General features: G+C 38.5%; 1 protein-coding gene across 2 annotated transcripts in view; it reads right to left on the bottom strand.

Annotated features, from left to right (window-relative positions):
• Positions 1 to 9,761, bottom strand: part of PRPF18 (pre-mRNA processing factor 18) — a 40,054-nt gene extending 30,293 nt beyond the window's left edge. The window contains exons 1-3 of one of the 2 annotated variants that reach the window (XM_032349448.1): positions 9,547 to 9,761; positions 270 to 347; positions 132 to 158 (exon numbers count right to left, since the gene is read on the bottom strand). In XM_032349448.1, the coding sequence (XP_032205339.1) occupies positions 132 to 158; positions 270 to 347; positions 9,547 to 9,612 (171 nt within the window). In that variant the 5' untranslated portion in view covers positions 9,613 to 9,761. The remainder of the gene's footprint in view (positions 1 to 131; positions 159 to 269; positions 348 to 9,546) is intronic. The other variant, XM_032349449.1, reaches the window with a different exon arrangement.
• Between the last annotated feature and the right edge of the window lie 15,376 nt (positions 9,762 to 25,137).

Below are 25,137 nucleotides of genomic sequence, written 5' to 3'. Positions count from 1 at the left end.
AAAATCAAGCTTTGATCTCAAGCCACTTCATGCTGTCCACAAAAAGCCAAACCATTCCAAGCCAAAAAGTCATGCATGTATTTTCCTGAATTCAAGATTAAAAAAAGAAAAGAAAAGAAAAAAGCTCATACCTCTCCAGATGGCTTCTCATTTATAGGCTAATATATAACATTGATAAAGTGAACAGAGATCAATAATTTTATCACTTTAACAACAGCTATAAAAATTTAAACTCAAATATACAATAACATAAAAGCAAGCAGTCATACCTTGTAGCCACATCTTTCAAAATATGCTTCCTCTTCTTTTTTTGCAAGTTCACTACGCTTGAAATACTTTCTATTTTCCTATTGAAGAAAGAAGTACATTAATAGGTCCCTGGGGGAAAAATTTCATGTTCTACCATCAACCTAAAAACATTTTTCAATTTTTCAAGAGTATGGTCAAGTTTGATTCTACAGAGATTATACTGATTTCTTGAACATGGCATCTGTCCTCTACCCCGCTCTAAATATGAAGTATTTTTCTTACAGCATCATTTTAACAGGCATATCCAATAGCAAAGAGAAGAAACCAACAATATTTTCCAATTGTCCACATTGTTTTGATGTGATTTCCCAATGTTTGGTTTCAAAGATAATTTCTACAAATGAATTCATTATGAACCACATTAAATCAGATGCTTTATTTTCTCCTAACAGAAACAACTAAACAAAATTTAGGGTTAACTATATCTGACATCTTAACTCCCATTACCCAGACAGTTCCAAGGGTGTGTGTCCAAGTTCTTCTTGTCACTTGTAATCTTTTTGTATCAATTAATTATATTTGTATTAATCAAGCCATAAAATTGCATTAATTCTTAATCCAGACATAAAATGGTTTGAAAGTATTAACAAAATCATTAAAGCTATTTGTTTTATAGGATTCAATGTTATGAGACAAGCTCTAAATCTGTAGGAAAAAAAATATTAGTTCTATACATTAGTCTCTTGTTAAACCTACGGTCCCTAATTAGGATGTTGTTACCATCGTCTACAGCTATCCATCTTGGATACTATTGCACTAATAATTTAGCTCAAATAATGCTACTGCCCTACTTTATTAGTAGTATCTGTAACAGTACTTCAGTAATATCTCCACACATGTATTTAGCACCTCAGTGTCCAAGCTCAGGGATGTTAAGATCATGGATGTTAAGATCATGGATGTTAAGATCATGACAACAGAAGTTGATGGTGAACAATCAACAGCTCAGGGCACCACACCTGAAGGCCTGGCATCAGGAAAACATTAAGTGTCTCCTATATTATACACAGAGGAGGTATACAGCACATCTACAAAGTATTCTTGCCAAAAAGCTCCATGTCAATCTAATCATACATTTAAGTCTTTTTAAATTTTTATTTAAATCCAATTTAATTAACATACAGTGTGTTACTAGTTTCAGGGATAGAATTCGGTGATTTCTGAGTTGCATATAACACCCAGTGCTCATTATATCAAGAGCCCATCTTAATGCCCATCAATCCTTCCCCCCACTAACCTATCCTTCAGCAACCCTTGGTTTGTTCTCTATAAGCTAAGAGTCTCTTACGGTTTGCCTCCATTTTTATTTTTCCTTCCCGCCCTCTACGTTCATATGTTTTGTTTCTTAAATTCCACGTGAGTGAAATCATATGGTATTTGTCTTTCTCAGACTTATTTCACTTAGCATAATACCCACTAGTTCCATCCATGTCACTGCAAATGGCAAGATTTCATTCTTTCTGATGGCTGAGTAATATTCCATTGTGTGTGTGTACACATATACACACATCACATCTTTATCCATTCATCTGTTGACGGTAGGTCTCATCTCTAGTTTATTAGAAATGTAGGGAATAGGGAAATAAACTAAACGCCATCGAAGCTATAAAGAAACTGGGACACTTACCAAACTAGCCAGTTTCTCCAACAAATTAATGGCATAAAAAGGGGTTTGAAGAAATTGTTCTTGATTAAAAGAAACCAAGAGTCATAGTAAACAAATGCAATGAGTGGATTGACTGCATCGGACTTGAAGAAACCAACTGTAAAAAACATGTATGTACATATTTTCATTCAATTGCAGACACTGGAGTGAGAAGAGTATTTAATGATATTAAGGACCTAATTTTGGGGGGTATGATCACATCTTGTTTATAAAGAAACATGTTCTTATTTTCTAGAGCTACAAAGTGTCAAGACAAGGATAGAGAGAGGTTCATTATATAATTCTCTTTTTGCATATGTTTAAATTTCTCACAATAAACAGCTTTGTTTTAGTCCATTAACTCAATGAACATTTACCGATTCATCTACCACACACTAAACACAGCTTTATAGGTATCAAGTTGAAGGTATTCCCTGGAATAAGGAACTGATGGCATCGTCCCAACATCAAAACTACCTGAGAAAGTTGGAAGCAAATAATATATTTTTTTAAAGATTTTATTTATTTATTTGACAGACAGAGCTCACAAGTAGGCAGAGAGGCAGGCAGAGAGAGAGGGGGAAGCAGGCTCCCTGCTGAGCAGAGAGCACATGTGGGGCTCGCATGCGGGGCTCGATCCCAGAACCCTGGGTTCATGACCTGGGCCGAAGGCACCCAGGCACCCCGGAAGCAAATAATATTAATCCTAGTTTAGACACGAGAAACCTGAGAGTTAGAAAGAGCAGGGGACATTCTCACAACTTACTGAGTCTCATGAGTAACACGCACAACTAGAACTCTGGTCCTTAAATCCTTTGAACTGATCCAGTATTGCAAGCTACAGTTCTTCACTGCCAATATCTTATCCCAGCATCAGCCATTTCTTTTGACTACACAGCTGTTGTATTTTCATTTAAAGCTTCTTCTTTTTTTTTTTTTTAATTTGAGAGGGAGTGTGGGAGTTGGGGGCAGGGGAGAGATGCACAAGTCAGGGAGAGATGCACAAGTCAGGGGAGGGGCAGAGGAAGAAGCGGACTCCCACAGAGCAAGACCCCAGGATCATGAACTGAGCCAAAGACAGACGCTTTACCAACTGAGCCACCCAGGCACCACGTCACATTTCATATAAATAAACTGACAAACACACATTGGTATCCTCTAGAAGGAGCAGCTATGTAGGAAAAAAGTAAAGGACTCTCCAGGCCAGAGTCTGTGGTCCAGTCTGCAGTAGCATCTTTTACTACCACACCCCAATTCCAATGGAATATACCTAAGAAAATCTTACCCAGAACATTGATACTCAAAATGTTGTTCATGGACCTCGGGGGGGTCCCTAAGACCTTTTCAGAAGTTGTACAAGGTCAGACATATAATAATAATACTAAGAGGTTATGTGCCTCCACCCCTTCCCTGCGATCATACTTGCACTGAAGGGGTGCTGAAACCCACTGGAACCTCAGCACAAATAAAAGTACTGATCTTTATTTATGCCTCAGAGTTCATTGTATTCTTCATCTTTTACTATTTAGTGTGATGAAATTAAACATATAAATCAGTTCTGCTACATAATAAAGTAGGATAGCTGTCTCCTGTTTGGCAGACGTTTTCTCAAAGCTGGACAAAGCAAGCCTGTTACTAAAAGGACAACAATACTATTTCTTGCCTATGATAAAATTCCATCTTTCAAGCAAAAATCAGAATGGTGGCAAACTTGCAGCCATCACTATGAACTTGATGGCTTCCCAATATTTGAAAACTTTTCAGATGAATCAGTGGTTATATTAATGAATGCCATTTTTACATCATCTATTGAAACATATCACCATGTAGAAGATCTATGTAACTCAGCAAACTATGACAGTACAAAGGAAACAAGCTCCAAAATTATGCATAGGCAAAAGATTTATGAGCAGGCTAGATTAGAATAGATCTGGAGCATAATAGATCAATAGACTATAATATATAAAAAGTTAACTGATGGGGCACCTGGCTGATTCAGCCAGTGGGAAATATGACTCTTGATCAAGGTGTGTCAAGTTTGACACCCAAACTGGGTACAGAGATTACTTAAAAATAAAATCTTTTTTAAAAAAAAGTTCATTGGTATCAGCCAAAATCCATACTCTCATCTTTAAAAATTTACCATTTGTGTAGTTTTAGTATAGTATCAAAGAAGAATATCCACAATTATCTGAAAAGGCAATTAAAATACTACCTTTTCCAACTACCCAGCTATGTGAAAATGAAGTTTCCTCATATACTTGAACAAAAACAACATACCGCAACAGGCCAACAGGCTGAATGTAGAAACAGGAGACTCCAACTGTCTCCTAACATGACAGGGATTAAAAAGATTTGCAAAGTTGTAAAAAATGTCATTCTTCTTGCTAATATCTTTTGTTTTGGAAAATACAGTTTTCATAAGAGCACTATGTTAACACACATGGGTTTACTATAGTATAAAACAGAAGTCAACATGGAATGTAAGTATTTTTAAATTTCCCAGTTTTAGTTTTTAATTCTTTATTATTATTATTATTATTTTTGAGAGAGTGCATTCATGCATGAGAGTAAGGGGAGTGGGTGAGGGAAGAGAGAAAGAATCTCAAGCACATCCAGCTCCACATCCAGCACAGAGCCTGACATGACGCTCAATCTCAGTACCCTGGGATCCTGGCCTGAGCCAAAATCAAGAGGCAGGTACTTAACTGAGCCACCCAGACGCCCCTAAATTTCCCAGTTTTGATTTCTAATTGCATAATTATCAATAAATACATCCTATATAAACAAAAGCTCTCTGGAGCCATCAACTAAAGATGTAAAGGGGTTCTGAAATCAAGAAGTGAGAACCACAGTCCTAGTAGAATCCCTTCATTGGCCCTCCCCATGGTGGCACCCGGTGTGCTAAGCATATTAGGAAACCACTTGGGCCTCAATGCTGTCCACTGATCCTGGTGTACTTATCCATTTAGTTTGCTCTCCTATTCTCTACAATGACCAGTAACATTCTCCACTCTCTTAGACCTCTTACCCCTTCATTTTCCCCCTCACTCTCAGCAAATGACTAAACCACTCTGTTACAGAGAAAAAGGAAGCCACTGAAAGAGAAGTCCTCCCAGTACCAATCCTTATGGGGCTCTGTACCAATACTTTTCTCATTTCAGAACAGAAAAGGAAACCCTCCTCCTGCCTAAGGCCCATCCCTTCCAGGGGCATTCCAGAGCTCAAGATCTCCCCGCTGAGCAGGGAGCCTGATGCAGGGGTCAATCCCAGGACCTAGAGATCACAACCAGAGTGGAGGCAGACGCTTAACCAACTGAGCCACCCAGGCACCTCCGAATGAATGACTAACAATAAAATTTTTAATTACTTAGCTTTTCATTTCAAAATTAGGATGAGAAAAATAAAAATACTTTGCTTTGTACTATGTGACCATTTATTTTATGACAACAAAAGATGTCTGACACAAAAGGTTACCCACCATGTTTCAAATGCCACTCTTTATATGCCTTCTATTTAGAAAAAAACAGCAGTTTGCAAGAGCAACTGAAGCTTCTCTAACCATAAAACTTTATTTTATAAAGTATACTGAAAATATGCTTTGAAATATAAGGTGCTGGGGACACACTTATGAGAGAATTAAAACTACACAGTACGAAAACTTAAATATCAGTGATGCAGTACCTTTAAAGGTAACTCAAGGAGGTTGGATAACTTGCCCAAAGTTATAGAGCTATGCAGGAATGCAGCCAGTCAGGTTTTACAACTTGTTTATTCACTTTACAAATTTACTTTCCTTTCTAACTATATTCAAAATATTTAAACTCAAAGTTTGTTGAACTATAGAATGCATAATAAAGACCTACAAATATGAAAATCTAAAAGTGGCTGGTAAATATTTTAAGACAGCATATGAATGGATGGTTTTTATTTCTTTGGATTCTCTCCTAAAGCACCCAACATTTCTATCGACCCTTTCACCCTGACAGATTTTAAAAAACAATGCACAAAAGATGTATATAAAAGTGCTTCTACTTTTTAAGACAGAACCTAATTCCTACATGCTGCTTCACAAATGTTATTCTTGGACTCTATCCAAGTCGTACTTTCTAGATTATAAAACTGAGATTCATAGGTCCAAAGTACAGAAACCTACCTACCATATCATCTAAAATGTCTGCCTTCACTAATAAAGGAAAAGCAAAATTTTAAACTTTCAAGCATGACTGTCAACATTTCAATAATTTAAAATCAGCCTTCCTGAATCATGTCAAGGTTTTTAGTGCTTATATGAATTAGATACAAACATCACCAGGAACTCTACAAAAACACATTGGAAAGCCAACAAATATACAGCCTGAATATGCAAAGCAAGATACTATATGGGCGCCTGGGTGGCTCAGTCAGTTAAGCATCAGACTCTTGATTTAGGTTCAGGCCAGGATCTCAGGGTCCTGTTATCAAGCCCTACCTGGGGCTTCCTCTCGAACCCACTTAAGATTCTCTCCATCTGCCCTCCCCAGCTCACATGCTCTCTCAGATGCAGTCTTTTAAAAAAAAAAAAAAAAAAAAAAAAAAAAAAAAAAGACACTATACATGAGATCGTAAACCATGTAGCAGGGTCAACATCTGGCTGAAATACAAAAATAAGTCTTAAAATCCCTAAAGTAATATACCAAATGGGAGGACACACAAACAATCTGAAGAGACACAATGCTACATCATTGGACAGATCATCCAGACAGATTAAAAAAATAAGGAAATGATGCCTTAAAACCAGTTGGACGTAACACATACATACAGAACATTCAATCCAAAAACAGAACATTCTTCGAGTGCACATGGAACATTCTCCAGAACAGATCATGCATTAGGCCACAAAGCAAGTCTTAAAGAAGAATCAAATCACATCAACCATCTTTTCCAACCACAACAGTATGAAACCAGACATCAATTACAGGAAGCAAACTGGAAATTTCACAAATATGTGGAGATTCAACAACATGTTACTGAACAAAGGCAGTGTCGATGAAATCAAAGGAGAAATGAAAAAACACCTTCAAACAAATAAAATGGAAGTCCAAGATCCTTTTAGTATTATCATAAAGGAGGAGAGGTGGAGAAGCACCTGTAGAAAGACTGGTCAAGAGTGTTAAGTGTTGTCGAGGTCAGCTGGAAAGCATGGAGGTCACTGGGTCCCTGATTAGAACGGATTCAGTACTGTTGTGGGGGCAGCAACCTTTGTGCATCATGTTAAGGAGTGTGCAGAAATTAGAACTTATTTTAGGAAGCCTGATTGTTGGGCACCTGGGTGGCTCAGTGGGTTAAGCCTCTGCCTTCGGCTCAGGTCATGATCTTAGGGTCCTGGGATAGAGTCCTGCATCGGGCTCTCTGCTCAGGAGGGAGCCCCATTCCCTCTCTCTCTCTGCCTGCCTCTCTGCCTACTTGTGATCTCTGTGTGACAAATAAATAAATAAAATCTTAAAAAAAAACAAAAACAAAAACAAAAAAACACCATGTTAAAGACGACAGAGACATCCAGTATGTTCCAGGGCTGGAGGGGGTAAGCCAATAGACGGCAAAGGAAGAAATGAGATAAGTGACATTTCAGATTCCTGGTGGTGCTAGGATGAGCTCGGATCCAGTGCGCAGGTGGAAAGTTTGACCCAAGTTTTAACGGATACCTCATCCTGTTTTAACAGGAAAAAAAGGTGAGAGTATCATGCCTGTTGGTTTCCCTATTTTCTGTGAAACTGAATGCATACTCCTTAAAGGATCGAGCATGATTTTTTTTAATCTTCTGTGGCACAGTGTAACATATATAGAAATATACAAAACATTCAATAAATACTGGGGGAAAAAACAAAGCTAAAAATTCTACCCAAAACCCATCCTCATCACTACAACAAAAACTGCTACTTATGCTCTATTGTTCCCTAAGCACCTGCATTTTCCATATAATGATGCTCTGTGCTAGCCCCAAAGCACTGGTATGAGAGCTATACTTAACTGAGTAGTTACACCAGGCAGACAATTTAGGACAGGTGACAGGAGGCTATTACAGGAGCTTCTCCAATTTAACAATGAGACACTTGCAATAACTACTTACTATTTCAACTCTCGGACAAACAATAAAAAGCTGTGACATCACTTGAAATGACCAAGTTGAGGCAGCTCTACCAGAAGAACAAGGTAACACAGGTGTTTTCCAGTTACAGATAAGGTAATGAAAACAATTCAGCCATTCCCCAACCAGCATTTTTAAATCAAACAGAAGAGATTAAAACAGATGACTGAATTACATGTAGTTAAGGTAACTGTTTCACGAAATTTTTTCCACATATGTATCAGAGCAAAATATAAAAATTTCTTAAAGTGACTGTGGCCAGTGAAAATTTTGAAAAATACTGATGGACACTTCAACACAGAAAGGATGATAAATCATCAATTCTATATAAAATTATATAGTTGCATATAAAAAAATGAAATTTGCCATTTGGGACAATACAGATGGAGCTAGAGGTCATTTCCCTACGTGAAGTAAATCAGAGAAAGAAATACCGTATGATATCACTTATATATAGAATCTAAAGAAAAAAAAACTTAAAAATACAGAGAAAAGGTGATGGGGTGGGGCTCTAGCAAAACAGGTGAGGAGGACTAAAAGATACAAACTTCCCATTATAAAATTAAGTCACGGCTGATGAAAAGTACAGCACTGGCAATACACTCAATAACATTTTAATACCTTTGTTGGTGACATATTAAACTGCAATGTGGTCAGCATCTCGTAATGTCTGTAATTGTCAATCACTATGTTAAGCACCCGCAACGAATACAGTTTTGTACCTCATCTAAACTTCAATAAGAAAAACTTCTCAGCTTTAACTTCTAATGCGGCAAATACCTATAAATACCCCAACCAAAGCCCTTTGTGATCCTAATTTGTAATAGTGTAAAGGGCTCCGGAGGCCTAAGGCTTTGAAAACCGCTGGTCTGTTATTGTTATGCAACAAAGTCATGAACATCTAGTTAAGGAAGTTCCTAAATCACGCAATTCTCTCCTTTCTCCTTTTACTCCACTGTTTGTCCACAACAGTTTTAGCCGTCCTAACAAGCGAAGGGCTGGCCAACAGACTTGTGCTATGTGCTTGAGGGAATGTAATAAAAACTCGGGTTTCAAAAGTAGGACGGAGTCCTAGATTTTAAATAATTCTGGCCCTCCCTTATTCTCGTTTCAGCCGGGCACAAACCCTCAGTAAAACCACAGACGTGAACCACCAGAACCGCGGCACGTTCGCAGAATACAGACATATGGGAGTGGGTGTAAAGGGTAAACAGAGAAACTTGGAGGGAAAGAGGGCAGCCGGGGTAAATCTGCCAAAATTTGGGCGTTTGCTGCGATTCCCAGCCTCCCTCAGACTCCCGAGGTAGGTGTCAAAGGGTGGGTCTAAAGGGGCCGCTCCGGGTCGCCAAGGAGCTCCCACCAAGCCTCATCTCTGCCCAGACCCCTTCACCCCACCCTCACTCCCTGCGCCCCCCATCCACACGTCTTCGAACGCCAAAGCCCCACGACAGCCCAGGAGTCTCACCACCAACAGGTTCCTGTCTTCCACCAGCTGCCGCTTCCGGAGGATCTCCGATTTCAGAACGTCCATCTCGTTGCCCGGGTTTACGCCCGAGCTTCCCTCTCGGACTCCTCCGACCAAGCCTCACCCACCAGGGCGCAGCGAGCCCACCACAAACAAGCCCAAGTACCTGACAACGACTGTTAATAACCACTTCCGGCGGAAGCCGAAGTGAGTGAGAGGAGGGGAGGGAGTGCTCCAGGGTCCCTGTTGTTGACGAAGCCTCTGTAAACTTGCGCCCCCTCGTGGCGCCCTCCGGAAGTGCGCCAGTCGTTGATGTTAGGAGAGCTAACAATTCAAAGTAGGCTGAAACAGGAGTCTTCTTGAAGCCGGTGGAGGTCGACATGCTGTATTTTTAATGAGAAGTTATTGCATCTGCTTGTATCTACTAGTTCAGAAGGAAGTCTCCTCATAGAACACTTCAACTGTATTAATTAGGGCCAGATCCTCACTCAGTAAACCAGTTTAAACCAGAGTTCTTGAAGTTACCTGCTTGTCAAAATGAATGCACTAAAGTGGGAAAACCGTGAACAATACTATTAGCTCAGGAAAGAATAAAGGAACAGTGTTCGTTGCCAGCCCATTAAATTCCCTGTAAAGTTAAGCAACTACGTCCATTTAATTCACTTCAGAAGTAAATGTCTCTCATTTCGCAGTTCTAAAGGGCTTACATATCTTGGTGCTAATTGAACTTTTACCCGAGGCTGAGATAATCTTTATGGTCATGTGTTCAGCAATCAAGATTTTCAGTGACATGATTGGAGATATAATCAGAAAGTGTGTGTGTGTGTGTGTGTGTGTGTGTGTGTGTGTGTGTCAGTCCAACCTAAGAAAAATTAAATTGTGGAGAAAAATTATATTTAAGATTTCAATTTTTATTTTTTTTAAAGATTTTATTTAGTCATTTGACAGAAAGAAATAGATCACAAGCAGGCAGAGAAACAGGCAGAGATGGAGGGGGAAGCAGGCTCCCGGCTGAGCAGAGAGCCCAGGGGCTTGATCCCAGGACCCTGAGATCATGACCAAAGCTAAAAGCAGAGGCCTAAACCACTGAATCACCCAGGCACCCCTAAGATTTTAATTTTTAAAATGACCTTAAGGGATGCCTGGGTGACTCAGTGGGTTAAAACCTCTGCCTTCAGCTCAGGTCATGATCCCAGAGTCCTCAGATCGAGCTGCACATCGGGCTCTCTGCTCTGCGGGGAGCCTGCTTCCTCCTCTCTCTGCCTGCCTCTCTGCCTACTTGTGATCTCTGTCTGCCAAATAAATAGAAATCTTTATAAGGAAAAAAAAATCTTAAGAACTGTTTACAAAGCATTTATCTTTGGTTCTATGCCATTGAAGTTGTTTTTGAAATTCCAAATAAGTCATAATTGAACAAATTTGACAGTTTAGTTTCTCCCACTAAAAAAGGAAAGAAATATCATTCAGTTCAGTCCGTTGATACTGGGTGAGATGATTTAACAAAATAAAAGATGGTAGAGAACTGTTAGTCGATTTACAAAGTTTTGTACACCTGTGTGTGCGCGTGTGCACGTATGTGTGTGTGTGTGTGTGTGTTGGTTACATTTCATCCAAAAGATGGCTGACTTTTACCAGAAATAAATCAACATAGGAAGTTAACTCACTCCCTGATACTAAGCTAATTTTTAAGGCTTTGGAAAGCTTAAAATATTTTACAAAGAAAAAGTCCTTGAACTAATAAACATGGCAACACTCTTATATGGCTAACAGTCTTTTAAGTCACTTATAATTCCCTAAGCAAATAATTTATTAACATTTTCCTGTTTTAGGGAGGAGAGATTATTACACAGAAACCTGAATGAAGGATTGACAGGGATGATAGTAACAGTGAGGGGAGGTTTCCAGCAAAGGAACAGCTGGCCAATGGGAGACAGCTAAGCGCAAGACAGAGAAAAAACTAGCCACCAAAAACAGGCTCCTTTTAAATTTCAGGCTCTCTGATCCAAAGGGGCACGTGCACCCGAATGTTTATAGCAGCAATGTCCACAATAGCCAAACTATGGAAAGAACCTAGATGTCCATCAACAGATGAATGGATAAAGAAGATGTGGTATATATACACAATGGAATACTATGCAGCCATCAAAAGAAATGAAATCTTGCCATTTGCGACAACATGGATGGAACTAGAGCGTATCATGCTTAGCGAAATAAGTCAAGCAGAGAAAGACAACTATCATATGATCTCCCTGATATGAGGAAGTGGTGATGCAACATGGGGGCTTAAGTGGGTAGGAGAAGAATAAATGAAACAAGATGGGATTGGGAGGGAGACAAACCATAAGTGACTCTTAATCTCACAAAACAAACTGAGGGTTGCTGGGGGGAGGGGGGTTGGGAGAAAGGGGGTGGGGTTATGGACATTGGGGAGGGTATATGCTTTGGTGAGTGCTGTGAAGTGTGTAAACCTGGCGATTCACAGACCTGTATCCCTGGGGATAAAAATATATGTTTATAAAAAATAAAAAATTAAAAAATAAAATAAAATAATTTCAGGCTCTCGCTGATTTCGATGTTTATGTAAACATATGCATTAAATCTTGACAAAGCCTTGAAATGAAACAGAGAGATGTGTACTTGAACAAGCGAACTGATGTGTAAGCTTTTCAATACAGAAGGGATAAAAAGACGACTAGGAGAGAACCAACCCATCCTGACTCTGAGGGAGAATGTGTTCATTTCCAGACTATGCATTCTGGAGCCACCGGGTGGCTTGGTCCGTTGAGCAAACCGCTCTAGATTTCTGCTCTGGTCAAGATCTCTGCGGCAGGAGGTTAACCCCGCCCCCCAGACTCAGCGGGAAGTCAACCTCAGATTCTCTTTCTCATTAGTCCTCTGCCCCTTCCCCCACTCTCCCACCCCGGCTTGTGCACTCTAAATAAATAAATAAAACCTTTAAGAAAACTGCATCCCATTCCATCACAGTAGTTATTTAAAAAGTCAAATTTTGTTAGTCACCCAAATATCCTAAATGACTTACAGTTCATACATAGAATAATCTAGAACATTAAAAAAACCATGTTTCAGAAAAATATACAATTATATGAGAATGCTCATGATATAGTGCTTAGTGAAAAAGTAAACTAATGAAACTAGAAATCTAGCATATGATTTCTTTTTGGCTAGAAAAGCATATAAACTGAGAAAAAATGATTGGAAGGAAACATAAAATATCAGCTTGTTATCTGTCCATAGTAACCACTGGTGATTCTCCTTTTCTTCCTCACACATAATTTGATAACAGTCCCGTAATTTGGAGAAAATACCCAGAAAATATCCATTTTCTGTTTTAATTATTGAAATTCTTTATAAATTTTTCCAGTGTAACTACTTTAGAAATAAGGTGTGATAAACTTTAAATAATGCTAATAAAAGAAAGAAAGGCATTGGACCAAAAAAAATTGTGTAAATCTTTATAATTATTCAACCATATTTAGGTGTCCTCTGTAAGCTCTGTACTACATTAGGTTCTGTGACCTAAACCAAATACAAAATGTTGTCCCTACTCTTGAGGATAGTACCAGCTGGCTTGGGAATCAAGAAATTGATCCTGAAAAGTCAAATTACATAAGTTAACTATGATTTAATAGCATAGATGAGGTTATAATAAAGTATTCACAGAACTAAAAGACCAGTCATTTCCTAAAAGAAGAAATAGTGAAAATCAATCAATATAAGATTGATGACATTTTTCCTCTGCTAAAGTAATTCATCTAAAGGGAGATTGTCTGTCATTTCTGAAGACTGGAAGAAATACCAAATTTAATCAGGATGACTGGGTTTGTTTTGCTGCTGTCCTAAAGAATAGAATGTAACTTCTTTTTTAAAACTAGATAATCTAGTACAGTGGCTCTCATTCTTCAGCTTCCCTGAGAATAACCTGGAGGACCTTCTGAAACCCAGACTGTAGGTCCCCACCCCCCCCCCAGAACATCTCAGTCAGGAGGTTTGAAGTCCTGCCCAATAATCTGCTTTTTGAACAAGCTCCCAAGTGAAGCAGCTGTTGTTGATCCCAGGACCACACTTTGAGAACCACTGATCTAATACATTATTTTGAAATCTCTCTGGGGAGGAAAAAGTGGATGAGTCAGAAACTCAGTCTGCATGGAGTCTTGATAAACAGGAGCGGAGGAGGAAGCAAGTGTCTATGTGTCTGTAGCAGTCATCGACTCCTCTGCGGGTGCCCTCCCACGCACAGGGAAGCGTCCAGAAATTTCCTAATGGGAGGGGACAGGCTCCCTTTAGATCCAGCTATATTTGCATAGCTACCCCATGGGCAGGTACCTGACCCACTCTGGGCCAGCCAGAGTCCATTCCCTAGGCAACTGGCATTGGAATTGGGTTGATCTTTCTAAGATGCAGGAAATACAAAATGTGAATTCAAGGGTGGAGGATGGTCACTTCAGTGGCAAGCTAGAGCCAGGCTGGTCTATACTGACCTCCAAGAGCAAACTACTGAATCTTTAAGAATTTTATGAGCCAGCTGTGAAACACAGCCATTATTAAAAGTTAAATCTTTATTTACATAAGTACATTATAAATACAGGCAATAAATACACAGAACCTATTACATACAATTATATTACTACACGTTAATTTAGAATTTCTAATCTTGGCGTTAGTTTTAACTATTGCCTCTCTGTGGTAGAAATTCTACGTAACGTGCTACCACACATTTTTCAACGACTCCACACTTGAAGATGTCATATTGGTAGATTCAATCAGCCATAGTGGGAATATTTACACCACTGAAATTGGCAGCTCCTACAAATCTGGGCTTGATTTATTATTTTGTTGACTATCTAAACTTTAAAGAGTTATGGAGAAAATGTTACTGATACTGATCAGGATTTCTCAACCTTGAGCCAGATAATTCTTTTGGGGGAGAGGGATGTTTGACATCTATTTATCTATTAGATGCCAGTAACACCCTCCTTCTATAGTTGTGACCAGCAAAAATGTCTCTGGACATTGCCAAAGATCCTCTGGGGAGCAAAATCTCTCTCCCGTCCAAAAGAATTGATACAAATTAAATTTAAAAGTGTTGTGTCTGCAGCTGTCTCCTAGTAGGTGAAGAGGAAAACCTTGAGGAGCTATTCTCCCAGGATTCGAGAACTATTATCTGATTCAATAAAGAAGTCATCTTATGTGACAAACAAATGAAGTTCTAACATGCATTGTTGTTGCTACACTTCTGCCTTATTAATTTAGGCAAAAATATTAACCAGCTTTCTTGTCAGAGCTAGACTCATTCATCCTTTATAATCACAGGTTAGCTGGGGATACAAGAGTTCTGCAAAAATCCATTAAAGCATTCTGTGAGAATCAACTGGTTATATAACTTAGAGGAAAAAATATTGTAGAGTTCATTATTGCCTAAAATTGTGTCCTCCATATCCTTTATATCAGCAAAAATTACATGACTATATGTGCACACTTCTTTTCCACCAGAGAGCCAACTTATATGCTCACCAGCACAGTGTTGGCCATCATTCACCTCCCATGTGGGCTTTGCTAAACTCTTCAGCAAAGAAAGTTGGAATATCAAGAAGGAAGAATAAAATAGATTTTTTTTAAAAATCATAAATGACAGACAATGGAGAATAAACCCTGACACCCTCTGGATTTCCTATTCTCTGCTTGGATTCATCCTGAAGTCCAACTTGTACTTGGTACTTCTGTACCAAAAAAACACTACTAAATCTTTACAACCTAGTTCTACCCATATTTTAAGTTGTACGTTCTTCCCATTTAATGTTTCTGAATTCAGGATGTATCCTACAACCAATGCGTTTGTAGTGAACGCTGTGGTGTTCTGCCTAGGACCTGTCTTTAGGGCCCAGGCACCCATCCCCCATCTGCTGGGGACAGGGGGCGCACAGCGGCATCCCTCACTGGGCAAAGCCCCAGGCTGCAGGGACCTGCCCCAGCTGTGGTTACAGGCTCTCCCGGGTGGTGTCCATTACCAACTACTGACTGATGTGGGGATTCCAAGGTCCGGCTCACTGCCTCAACTTAGAGCATCTCAAGGGGCCATTCTCACTGCAGAGCTCTCCATGGGGTCCCAGGACAGCAGAGTTGCAACTCCCTCTGCCAAACCCTGCCTTCCTCATTCCCTTACAGATGCATCTCCAGGAACAGTCTCTAGGAAACCAGAAACACTTGAAAGCAAAAGAAAACAGTGCATCCATCCACAAAAAACAGGTATTCAGCTTCATTTGTTAGGAAACTATTAAATTGGCATTCTAGCTTTCACATCAGTCATTTCTGTGACTAGGGTTAGCCAGCTACTCCAGAACCTGGTCCAAATCTGGTAACACAAGCAATATTAAAGTTAAGGACACTAAAATTTGAGAAGAAAGGCTTGGATCCAGGTGGGTCTACAAACGATGGCCCTGTGAAGCCTAGGCTGAGAGACCAGCTGGCAACCCCCACTGACGTCTCTTTGTCTGGAGCTTTCATAGGGATCAAACTAGAGGGATACCCCACACACCCATCGGACCTCTTTCCTTCTTCCTGAACAGCGCTTGTCTGCTATGGTCTCCCCTTGTATTCCCTTCATCCCAAAGCTTTTGTACTGTTTTATTAATGGGATGTGGGCACTGAAGGGAATAAAGAGGGGCTCAGGAGAAAAAAATCCAAGGTTAGGAATAAGAAAGGAGAAAAACCTAGGGTACAAAAAACATTAAAGGAAATGTCAGAATTACTGCCTGCAACACAATGGCAATAAATTAAAAAACCTTAAAGATATGATTTCCTAACAAAAACTTACCAAAATCGCTCAACTAAAAGTATAAAACTGAAATAAGCAATTACGGTGGAAAGAAAGAAAAGGTGACTATAAATTCTCCCATTTAAAAAACATCAGATCCTGATGTTTTCACTGCATGCAATCTTTAAAAAACAGATAATTCAAACTTTCTGGCTCAGAGCCCCTGTCTATTCTTAAAAATTCTTAAATTTTTCAGAAAGGCTTTGTTTATATAGGTTAGAACTATCAATACTTACCATCCTAGAAATTAAAACAGGAAAAATGTCAAGTTATTAATTCATTTAAAAATAACAAATATTATATATATCCATATAAATAATATATTTGGTAAAAAATTTTTTTCAAAAAAAATTAGGAAGAGTAGCATTCTTTCACATTATCATAAACCTCTTTAGTGTCACACCTAAGTTAAAAAAAAAAATCCAGATTTTCATATCTGCTTCTGCACTCAATCTCTGTTATAATATGTTATTTTATCTGAACTACAAGAAGAAAGTCTAGCCTCACACAGATATGTACTTGGAAAAGAGAAGAGAATCTTTATTTTTTAAGTAAGCTCTATACCCAACATGGAGCTTGAACCCAGGAGCCCCAGATTGAGTTGCCGCCAGTCAGGCCCCAAGGAAGAGTATCTTTATCAGATAATTGCGGACATTCTTCTTTGATACTACACCCGAACATGACAACTGGTAGTTTCCTAAAAGTTACCTGTAATCCAAAATCATGGTGATAAACTTTTGAAAAATTTATTATTATTTTTTTTTTCAGAGAGAGAGAGAGAGCAAGATCTGGGGAGCAGGAGTGTGCAAACACGGTAGGGGAGGGACAGAGGGAAAAGGAGAAAGAAAAATCTTTTCTTTTTTTTTAAGTTTCAGATAGTTTTTCTGTTGTTTTTGTTAAACAATTTTTGTATTATGTTATGTTAGTCATCATACAGTAAATCATTAGTTTTTGATGTAGTGTTCCATGATTCATTGTTTGCATATAACACCCAGTGCTCCATGCCCTCCTTACTACCCATCACCTGGCTCACCCATCCCCCTATTCCCCCCCCCCAAAACCCTCAGTTTGATTCCCAGAGTCCATAATCTCTCATGGTTCGGGAAGAGAGAAAATCTTAAGAAGGATTCTCACTCAGCATGGAGCTCAATCTCATGACCCTGAGATCATGAGCTGGACCAAAATCAAGAGTCAGATGCTTGACTGACTGAACCATCCAGGTGTCCTACCTATTGAAAAACTTTTCATTCTCCATCACATTAAATCCATTGGCCTATCTTGAACTTCTAAGGGGTCTTTTACTTGTGCATAACGTTGTAACATCAGGCATTGGTCATTTGGAAAATATTAGTTCACTGATTCACGTGAACCTTCCAAATGTTGACACACTTTATTACACAACATTTTAGAAATCACATCCATTAATATCACCCCCTGAATCTCATCAGAAAAGCCTTTTAATTATTGGGAAGCTATTAAGCTCATGGTGGCAGACGCAATTGACTAATTGTAAAATGCTAATTTTCCCTGAAAGCTCATACTTTATCACTAGCAGCAAATATAGTCAGTTGTTTTCTCTAAGAGACAGGGTCACTTTATTTGCAAGAAAACATCTGCCAAATACCCAAATCTGAATAACCATATTTGTCCATTGATTTTTCTTTTAAGCAAAAGTAGTACCGCATAAAAACAAGGGCTAGTTCACCTTGCAATTCAAGCAATGACCCAGCGCTTTTCCCGCAGCCAACCATCATACTTCAGTCCACAGAAGACGTGCTTCTGTGTCCCATGCCATCTCACAGAATGTTACAGAAAAGCCTACTCGTGTGTCAAGTTAGTAAAAATTAATTTTTTTAAGAATTTTTAAATGACACTGGCTTTTGTGTGACTGTAGGCAGATGAGGAATAAGCCTTCTTGTGCAGTTTAGCGACACTGCTTTGATTCCTGCCAGTGCGTCAGCAAACTTGGTATTGCTTTTGTACATTGAGTGCAAGTGTCACCTTTCAAAAGGTAATATATAAATTCCATGTTTCACTTATAATAATGGAGCAGTGTTTTTGTAATAGGAGATAATGAACTTGCAGATCATATGGAAGCATACATTTCCAATAATAATCACAAAAATAATGGAAAGGTATAATGGACTGTTGCTTCTGGCCTGAAGGACTAAGTGCTACAGGAACTGCTGTCCCAGCATAAACAGAAAAACAGGCATGACAGATGAAACTTAACTATTTTTCAGACATTGGACAACACGCCACAAAGGGCTATGATTCCTAAGAGAAGGAAAACAAATGAGGTGAGCCCTAGCCCAGGATTACTACATGGAGGCAGTTTCCAGGATAACAGCACAGGTATAGAAAACCTAAACAGAGCCCAGTTGTTTCACTGAGTTGAGGAAAATGTACTGTCAGATTGAGGAAGCTACATTTGTGGAGGAAGAGTACTCATGAGCAAAAAGATGTCCAGGGGGAGATCTCAAGAGATCTGTAGAGGAGAGACTTCAAGTCATTGTCTGAATCCCGATCTGCATATATTTCGTTGAAATTCCAAAGAGTGAGTAAAGAACCAACATAAAGCAGTGGGACATGCAAATGCCCAGAGTTCACACAGGGCATCAACCATTGGATGAAGTCTTCAGAAGGGAATCACCCAAGTAGTGGGGCTAAATTATTCCAGACTGAAGACTGCTTTGATTCACCCTAACAAAGCAGATAAGCAAGCCTCAAAAGGATCAAACTGATCCCCACTAACTTAACTGCTTGTCAGATAAAAGGCCAACATTTTTTAAGGAACAGAACAAAATCCAGCAACCCAAAACATAAAAATCCAGTGTCCTGAGATCCAAACAGAATTATCAGACATGCAGAAAATAAAATCCATAACCAGGGGAAAAGTCAATCAATATGAATAAGCCTAGAAATGACAGAGATGATGAACTAGGAAATCTTCCAAACCAGCTATTATAAATATGCTCCAGATACTGAGGAATGCAGAGGAAAATATAAACATAATGAAGAGAGAAAGGGAAAAAACAAGACCAAATGAAAATTTTAGATCAAAAACACAGTATCTGAAATGAAATGAAAAAACAAACAAACAAACAAACAAACAAAAAAAAAGGTAGCATGAGTGACCAGTGGAACAATATCAAGTAGTCTTAACGTGTCTGTAATTGGAGCCCCAGGAAATCAGAGGTTGCAGGGCAGGGGTTGATGGCAGGGGTTGGGATAGATGTTTCAAGAAGCAATGGCCAAAATTTTTCCAAATCTGATGAAAACTAGAAAATACACATATCCAAAAAGCTCATAAACCCAACAGAAAATGACACCAAAGCACATCATAATCAAATTTGTGAGACACAGTGATAAAAGAATATGTTTAAAGCTGCACCCAAAGTCATTATGTAAAGAGGAACAAAGGAAAGAATGACTACAGAGTTCCCATTAGAAATGATGCAAGCTAGGGACACCTGGGTGGCTCAGTCAGGTAAGTGTCTGCCTTCAGCTCAGGTCGTGATCCCCATGGTCCAGGGACTGAGCCCAAGTCAGGCTCCCTGCTCACTGGGGAGGCTGCTTCAGCCTCTCCCTCTGGCCCTCCTTCCTGCTTGTGTGTGCTCGCTCACTTGTTCTCTCTCTCTTTCAAACAAATTTTTAAAAATGACATAAGCTGGTAGTACTGAAAGAAAAAACTGTCAACCTAGAATTCTACACTCAGCAAAAATATCTATTAAAAATGGAAATGAACTAAAGATTTTTTTTTCTTAGACAAGAATTGTTGAGAGGACTCATCAGCAAGCCTGTGCTACAAGAAAGGTTGAAGTTCTTGGGGGACCTGAGTGGTGCAGTCAGTTAAGTGTCCAACTCTTGGTTTCGGCTCAGGTCATCATCTCAGGGTCCTCAGATAGAGCCCCACATGGGGCTCAGTGACCAGGGCCAAGTTTGTTTGTCCCTCTCCCTCCCCCTCTGCCCCTTACCACCTCTCTACAACAAAGAAATAACTCTTTTAAAAAAAGAAGGAAATGTTGAAGTTCTTCATATGGATGAAAAATGTTGCAAAAGGACTAATGACAGTATGGAAATGCTAAACGTGGATTAAATAGAAAAGACTTTTCTTAATTGTTTAATCCTATTAAAAGAAAGGTAACAAACTATATATACCAATAATTGTATTAAATATAAATTGCCTAAACAGTATAATTGAAAAGCAGAGATTATCAGGTGGACTTAAAGAAAAAAAACAAAAACAAGACTCAACTATATGACATCCTCAAGAATCCTAATTTAAATATAAAAACACAAATAGGTTAAAGGTAAAAGGATGGGAAAGGATATATGCATGCTGTCATTAATAAAAAGAAATTGGGAGTGGCTATAGTAATATCAGACAAAGTAAACTTTGGAATTAGGAATATTATTAAGGATCAAGAGAGAGATTTTATAATGATGAACATGTTGCAGTAACAAGAGAACATGCTATCCTAAATTTGAATGTATTTTATAACATAGCATCAAAATACATGAAGCAAAAACTGTTCGAATTGGAAGAAGTAAACAAGTCCACAATTAGAGAGAGAGAGTTCTACACATTACTATCAGTAATTGATAGAATAAGCGGACAGGAAATCAGCAAGAATACAATAGGCTTGAACACTATCCAAACTAACATGAGCTCATTAAAATTTATAGAACAATCTACACCGAACTTCAGAATGCATATGTGCTCTTTTATTTATTTTTTTAAAGTGAAAAAAAACTTTAAAGTTTTTTAAAAAAAACTTTAAAACTTTAGAGCTGGGTGCTCTACACCCAGCATGGGGCTTGGACTCATAACCCCAAGATCAAGAGTCACATATTTTACCAGGTGAGCCAGCCAGGTGCCCCTATATACATGTTCTTTTGAAGTCCATTTGGAATATGTACTAAAACAGATCATATTCTGGTGACATAAACAAATCTCAATAAATTAAAAACTATTAAAACCATGCTCTGTATGTTTTCTAATAACGAACTAAACTAGTAATCAGTAACAGAAATATTTCTAGAAAAATCCCCAATTACTGGAAATTAAACACCCTTATAAATAACCCACAGAATCAAAGAAGAAATCACAAGGGAAATTAGAAAGTATTTTGAACTGAATGAAAATCAGAGCACAGGGTCTAAAAATCTCTGGGATATAAACAGAAATCCGCAGGCCCTAATAGATTCACTGGAGAAGTTTTCAAATATTTAAAGAAGCATTAACCCAAATTTTGGACAGTTTCTTTCAGAAAATGGAAAAGGAGGTGACACTTCCCAACTTATTTTATGAGGCCAGCATTCCTCTTATACCAAAACCAGACAAAGACAGTACAGAAAAAGAAAACAACAAACCAACATCTCTCATAAACTTAAGATACGGAATTCCTTAACAAAACATTAACAAATTCAATCCAACTATGTATAAAAAGAATTATATATCTTAATGAAGTGATGTGCAAGGATATGATTCAACATCCAGAAATCAATGTCATCTACCATATCAACAGGCTAAAGAAGAAAAAGCAAGTGATTATAGTAAATGATAGGTGAAAAAGCATTTCACAAAATCCAACACCCACAGCAGAAGACAGCAAATTTGGAAAAAGAGCATTTACAAAGTTAATATCATACAACGTTAATATCATTACAAAGTTAATATCATACTAGATGTTGAAAGACTAAATTGTGCCCCCATTGGGTTTGGGCACAATCCAAATGTATACCAGCTGATAAATGGATAAACGGTGGTACAATCCATTCAAAGGAGTACTATTCTGCAATAGAAGGTAGTTAACAGCTGAGAGATTTCAAAACATTATGCTAAGTAGGATATCTCAGACACAAAACACCATACACTTCATGATTCCATGTACATGAATTCTTTTTTTTCTTTCTTAAGTAGGCTCCACACCCAGCAGGGACACCAGTGTGGATCTTGAACTCACCACGCTGAGATCAAGATCTGAGCTGAGTTCCAAGAGTCAGATGCTTAACCGACTGAGCCACCCAGGCAACCCTCCATGCACTCAAATTCTTAAAAAGTTATAACTGTAGTGATAGCAGATTAGTGACTGCCAGGACCTGGGGTCTGAGCTGGAGTTGACTACAAAGGGGCAGGAAGGAAACTTTGAGGGGGGATGGAAACTCTACATGTCACAAAGTGGTAAAAGAGACACTTCTAGAACCTCCTTAACCTCCCTATAATGTGGTATATTCCACAATCTGATTGTATCCAGTCTTTAGAGCGTTCCACCATTCTCTTCTCCTGTATGAACCACCACTCCCCATAATACACATGCTTCACAATTTTTTCAAGGAAAGCCCTGCTTGTGACAAAAGCTGCTACAGTTCACAGCACCTGAAAGGAGGGACAAACACTGCAAGTTGGCAATAGCAGTGGTCATGAGAAAAGCTGGTTATGAACAGCCCTTAAGTGTCAGAAAAATCTATCAAAACACATTTTATATATATACATGTACATATTTCATCATACATGTACATATTTCATCATGAAATACGTATTTCATCAATTAAAAAAAATTTTTTTACACATTTTAACTTCTCTGAAACAAGGATGCATCTTTCAACTGGTGACATCATATCATTATAATTGGGTGTGTTTATGGGGCATCTAGGTGGCTCGGTCAGTTAAGTGTCCGACTTTTGATTTTGGCTCAGGTCATGTTCTCAAGAGTTGTGAGATCAAGTTCTGCATCCAGCTCTGCCCCGGGTGTGGAACCTGCTTAAGATTTTCTCTCTCCCTTGCCCTCTCTAAAAAAGTAAATAAACAAAAATAAAATAATAATTGTATTTTTTATTTTTCTTTGTAGTAAATTTCTTTTACTGGTGCACCTTAGAATCCATGGCTTCCACAGAATCAATAAGCTGCAGAATGACTGGACAGAGGATGCACAGGTTTTTACTGTGGCTGACAAGGTTAAGACAGAAGAGATGAGAGCCAAGGCAGAATCTAGAGGACTGGAATCCATGCCCTGGGCCAGAGTCTTTATGTTATGTATGACATTATCAGCCCTGTGGCCCTGTATTCCTATCCCCAGTTAAGGCAAAAGAGGTGCCCTGCATTGACAAGCAGTGCAGACAGACTTTGGAACAGGATGGAAGAGCTAGTGGTCTGGAAAGGCAACACGAGCAGGTCCTGTCTCCAGCAGGTGGCACCACAAAAAGAAAAGACAAATAGATGCCTCAGCACTATAATTAATCTGTCTGCACTTCAGTTTCTTCACCTGCAAAATGAATAATGATAATAATACCGACCTAAAAGAATTAGCATGTTGATTGAGATAAGCCTGGGGTACCTGGCTGGCTCAGTCAGTGGAGCATGCAACTATGGATCTTGGACATGTGAGTTCAAGCCCCACGCTGGGTGTAAAGATTACTCAAAATCTTTAAAAAAAGAAAAAAAGAGAGAGAGAGATAATACACGTAAAGTGCTAAAAATAGTGCCTAGCATATGTAAGTATTCAATGAGTTTATGTATCGTTATGGTCACTTCCATAAATATTTTAAAATTCACCTATTCATTTATTCATTCTTTCAACATTTATTTAGCAGTTATAATGCTAAAACCTGAATAGTTCATTATAGTTTGTTACTGGTTTTTTTTTCTGTCATTTTAATCTGATTAGCAACAGCCAATGGCAAATGCCAATTTCTCCCGACTTATTTATTCTCCTCAAGACATTTTATTTCTGTTCCATCATCCTATCAGTTAGACAACTGGTTGAACAGAGCTATAGTTTTTACTCTTTGCACTATAACCAATGCTACTGACTCACTGTAAAATATACCATGTCAACAAAGATTTAGAAAGATACTTAAGCCTGCTTCCTCCTCTCTCTCTGCCTGCTTCTCTGCCTGCTTGTGATCTCTATCTGTCAAATAAATAAATAAAATCTTAAAAAAAAAAAAAGAAAGATACTTAAGATTAAAGAAAGAAAATAGAGAGTGGCTTTGTCATATAATGAGGTGTGACTGTAGGTCAGTCATTTGCAAAATAAAGATAATACTTAACTGGCAAAGATTTTGAGAGAAAAAAAAGAGATGATGGATGTCAAAATGCATAAATTAATATGATAAATGGACTCTTAATCATAATAGATTTTTGTTACCCAAAATAACATGATACACCTGAAACTGAAGTTATATGTCAATCATACCTCATTTTTAAAAAGATTTTATTTATTTATTTATTGAGAGAGAGATGGAGTGAGTGAGAGAAGGGGAAGGGCAGAGGAAGCAGCAGACTCCCTGATGAGCAGTGAGTCCAACACGGAACCTGATACCAGGAGCCTGGGATCATGACCTAAACCGAAGGCAGATGCTTAACCAACTGAGCCATCCAGATGCCCCAACCTCAATTTTTAGAAAGTAAAAAACAAAACAAACAAACAAACAAAAACCCATGATTTTCCTTTGATTGATTATAGTAATTAAGTGTATTTACATAGTAACTTCCTACTGAAAAAAATCCCCAAATTTAATTCTCTAAACTCCTGAAAGATAAGGGACAGAAACAACATATTACCCTGAGTTTATATACCATTTTAAAAATTGTACTGATGAAAGGATATTTTTTAAAAGATTTATTTATTTTAGAGAGAGAGTGCACATGAGCAAGTCCGAGGTGGGAGCAGAGGGGGAGGGAGAGGGACAAGCAGACTCCATACTGAAATGCACCTAAATCCGATGTGGGGCTCTCAATGTCATGACCCAGA

This window comes from Mustela erminea, chromosome 6 (genome assembly GCF_009829155.1).
Source record: "Mustela erminea isolate mMusErm1 chromosome 6, mMusErm1.Pri, whole genome shotgun sequence".
Lineage (NCBI taxonomy): Eukaryota > Metazoa > Chordata > Mammalia > Carnivora > Mustelidae > Mustela > Mustela erminea.
Note: the sequence above shows the minus strand (reverse complement) of the source record. Positions and strands in the feature narration are given on the sequence as shown.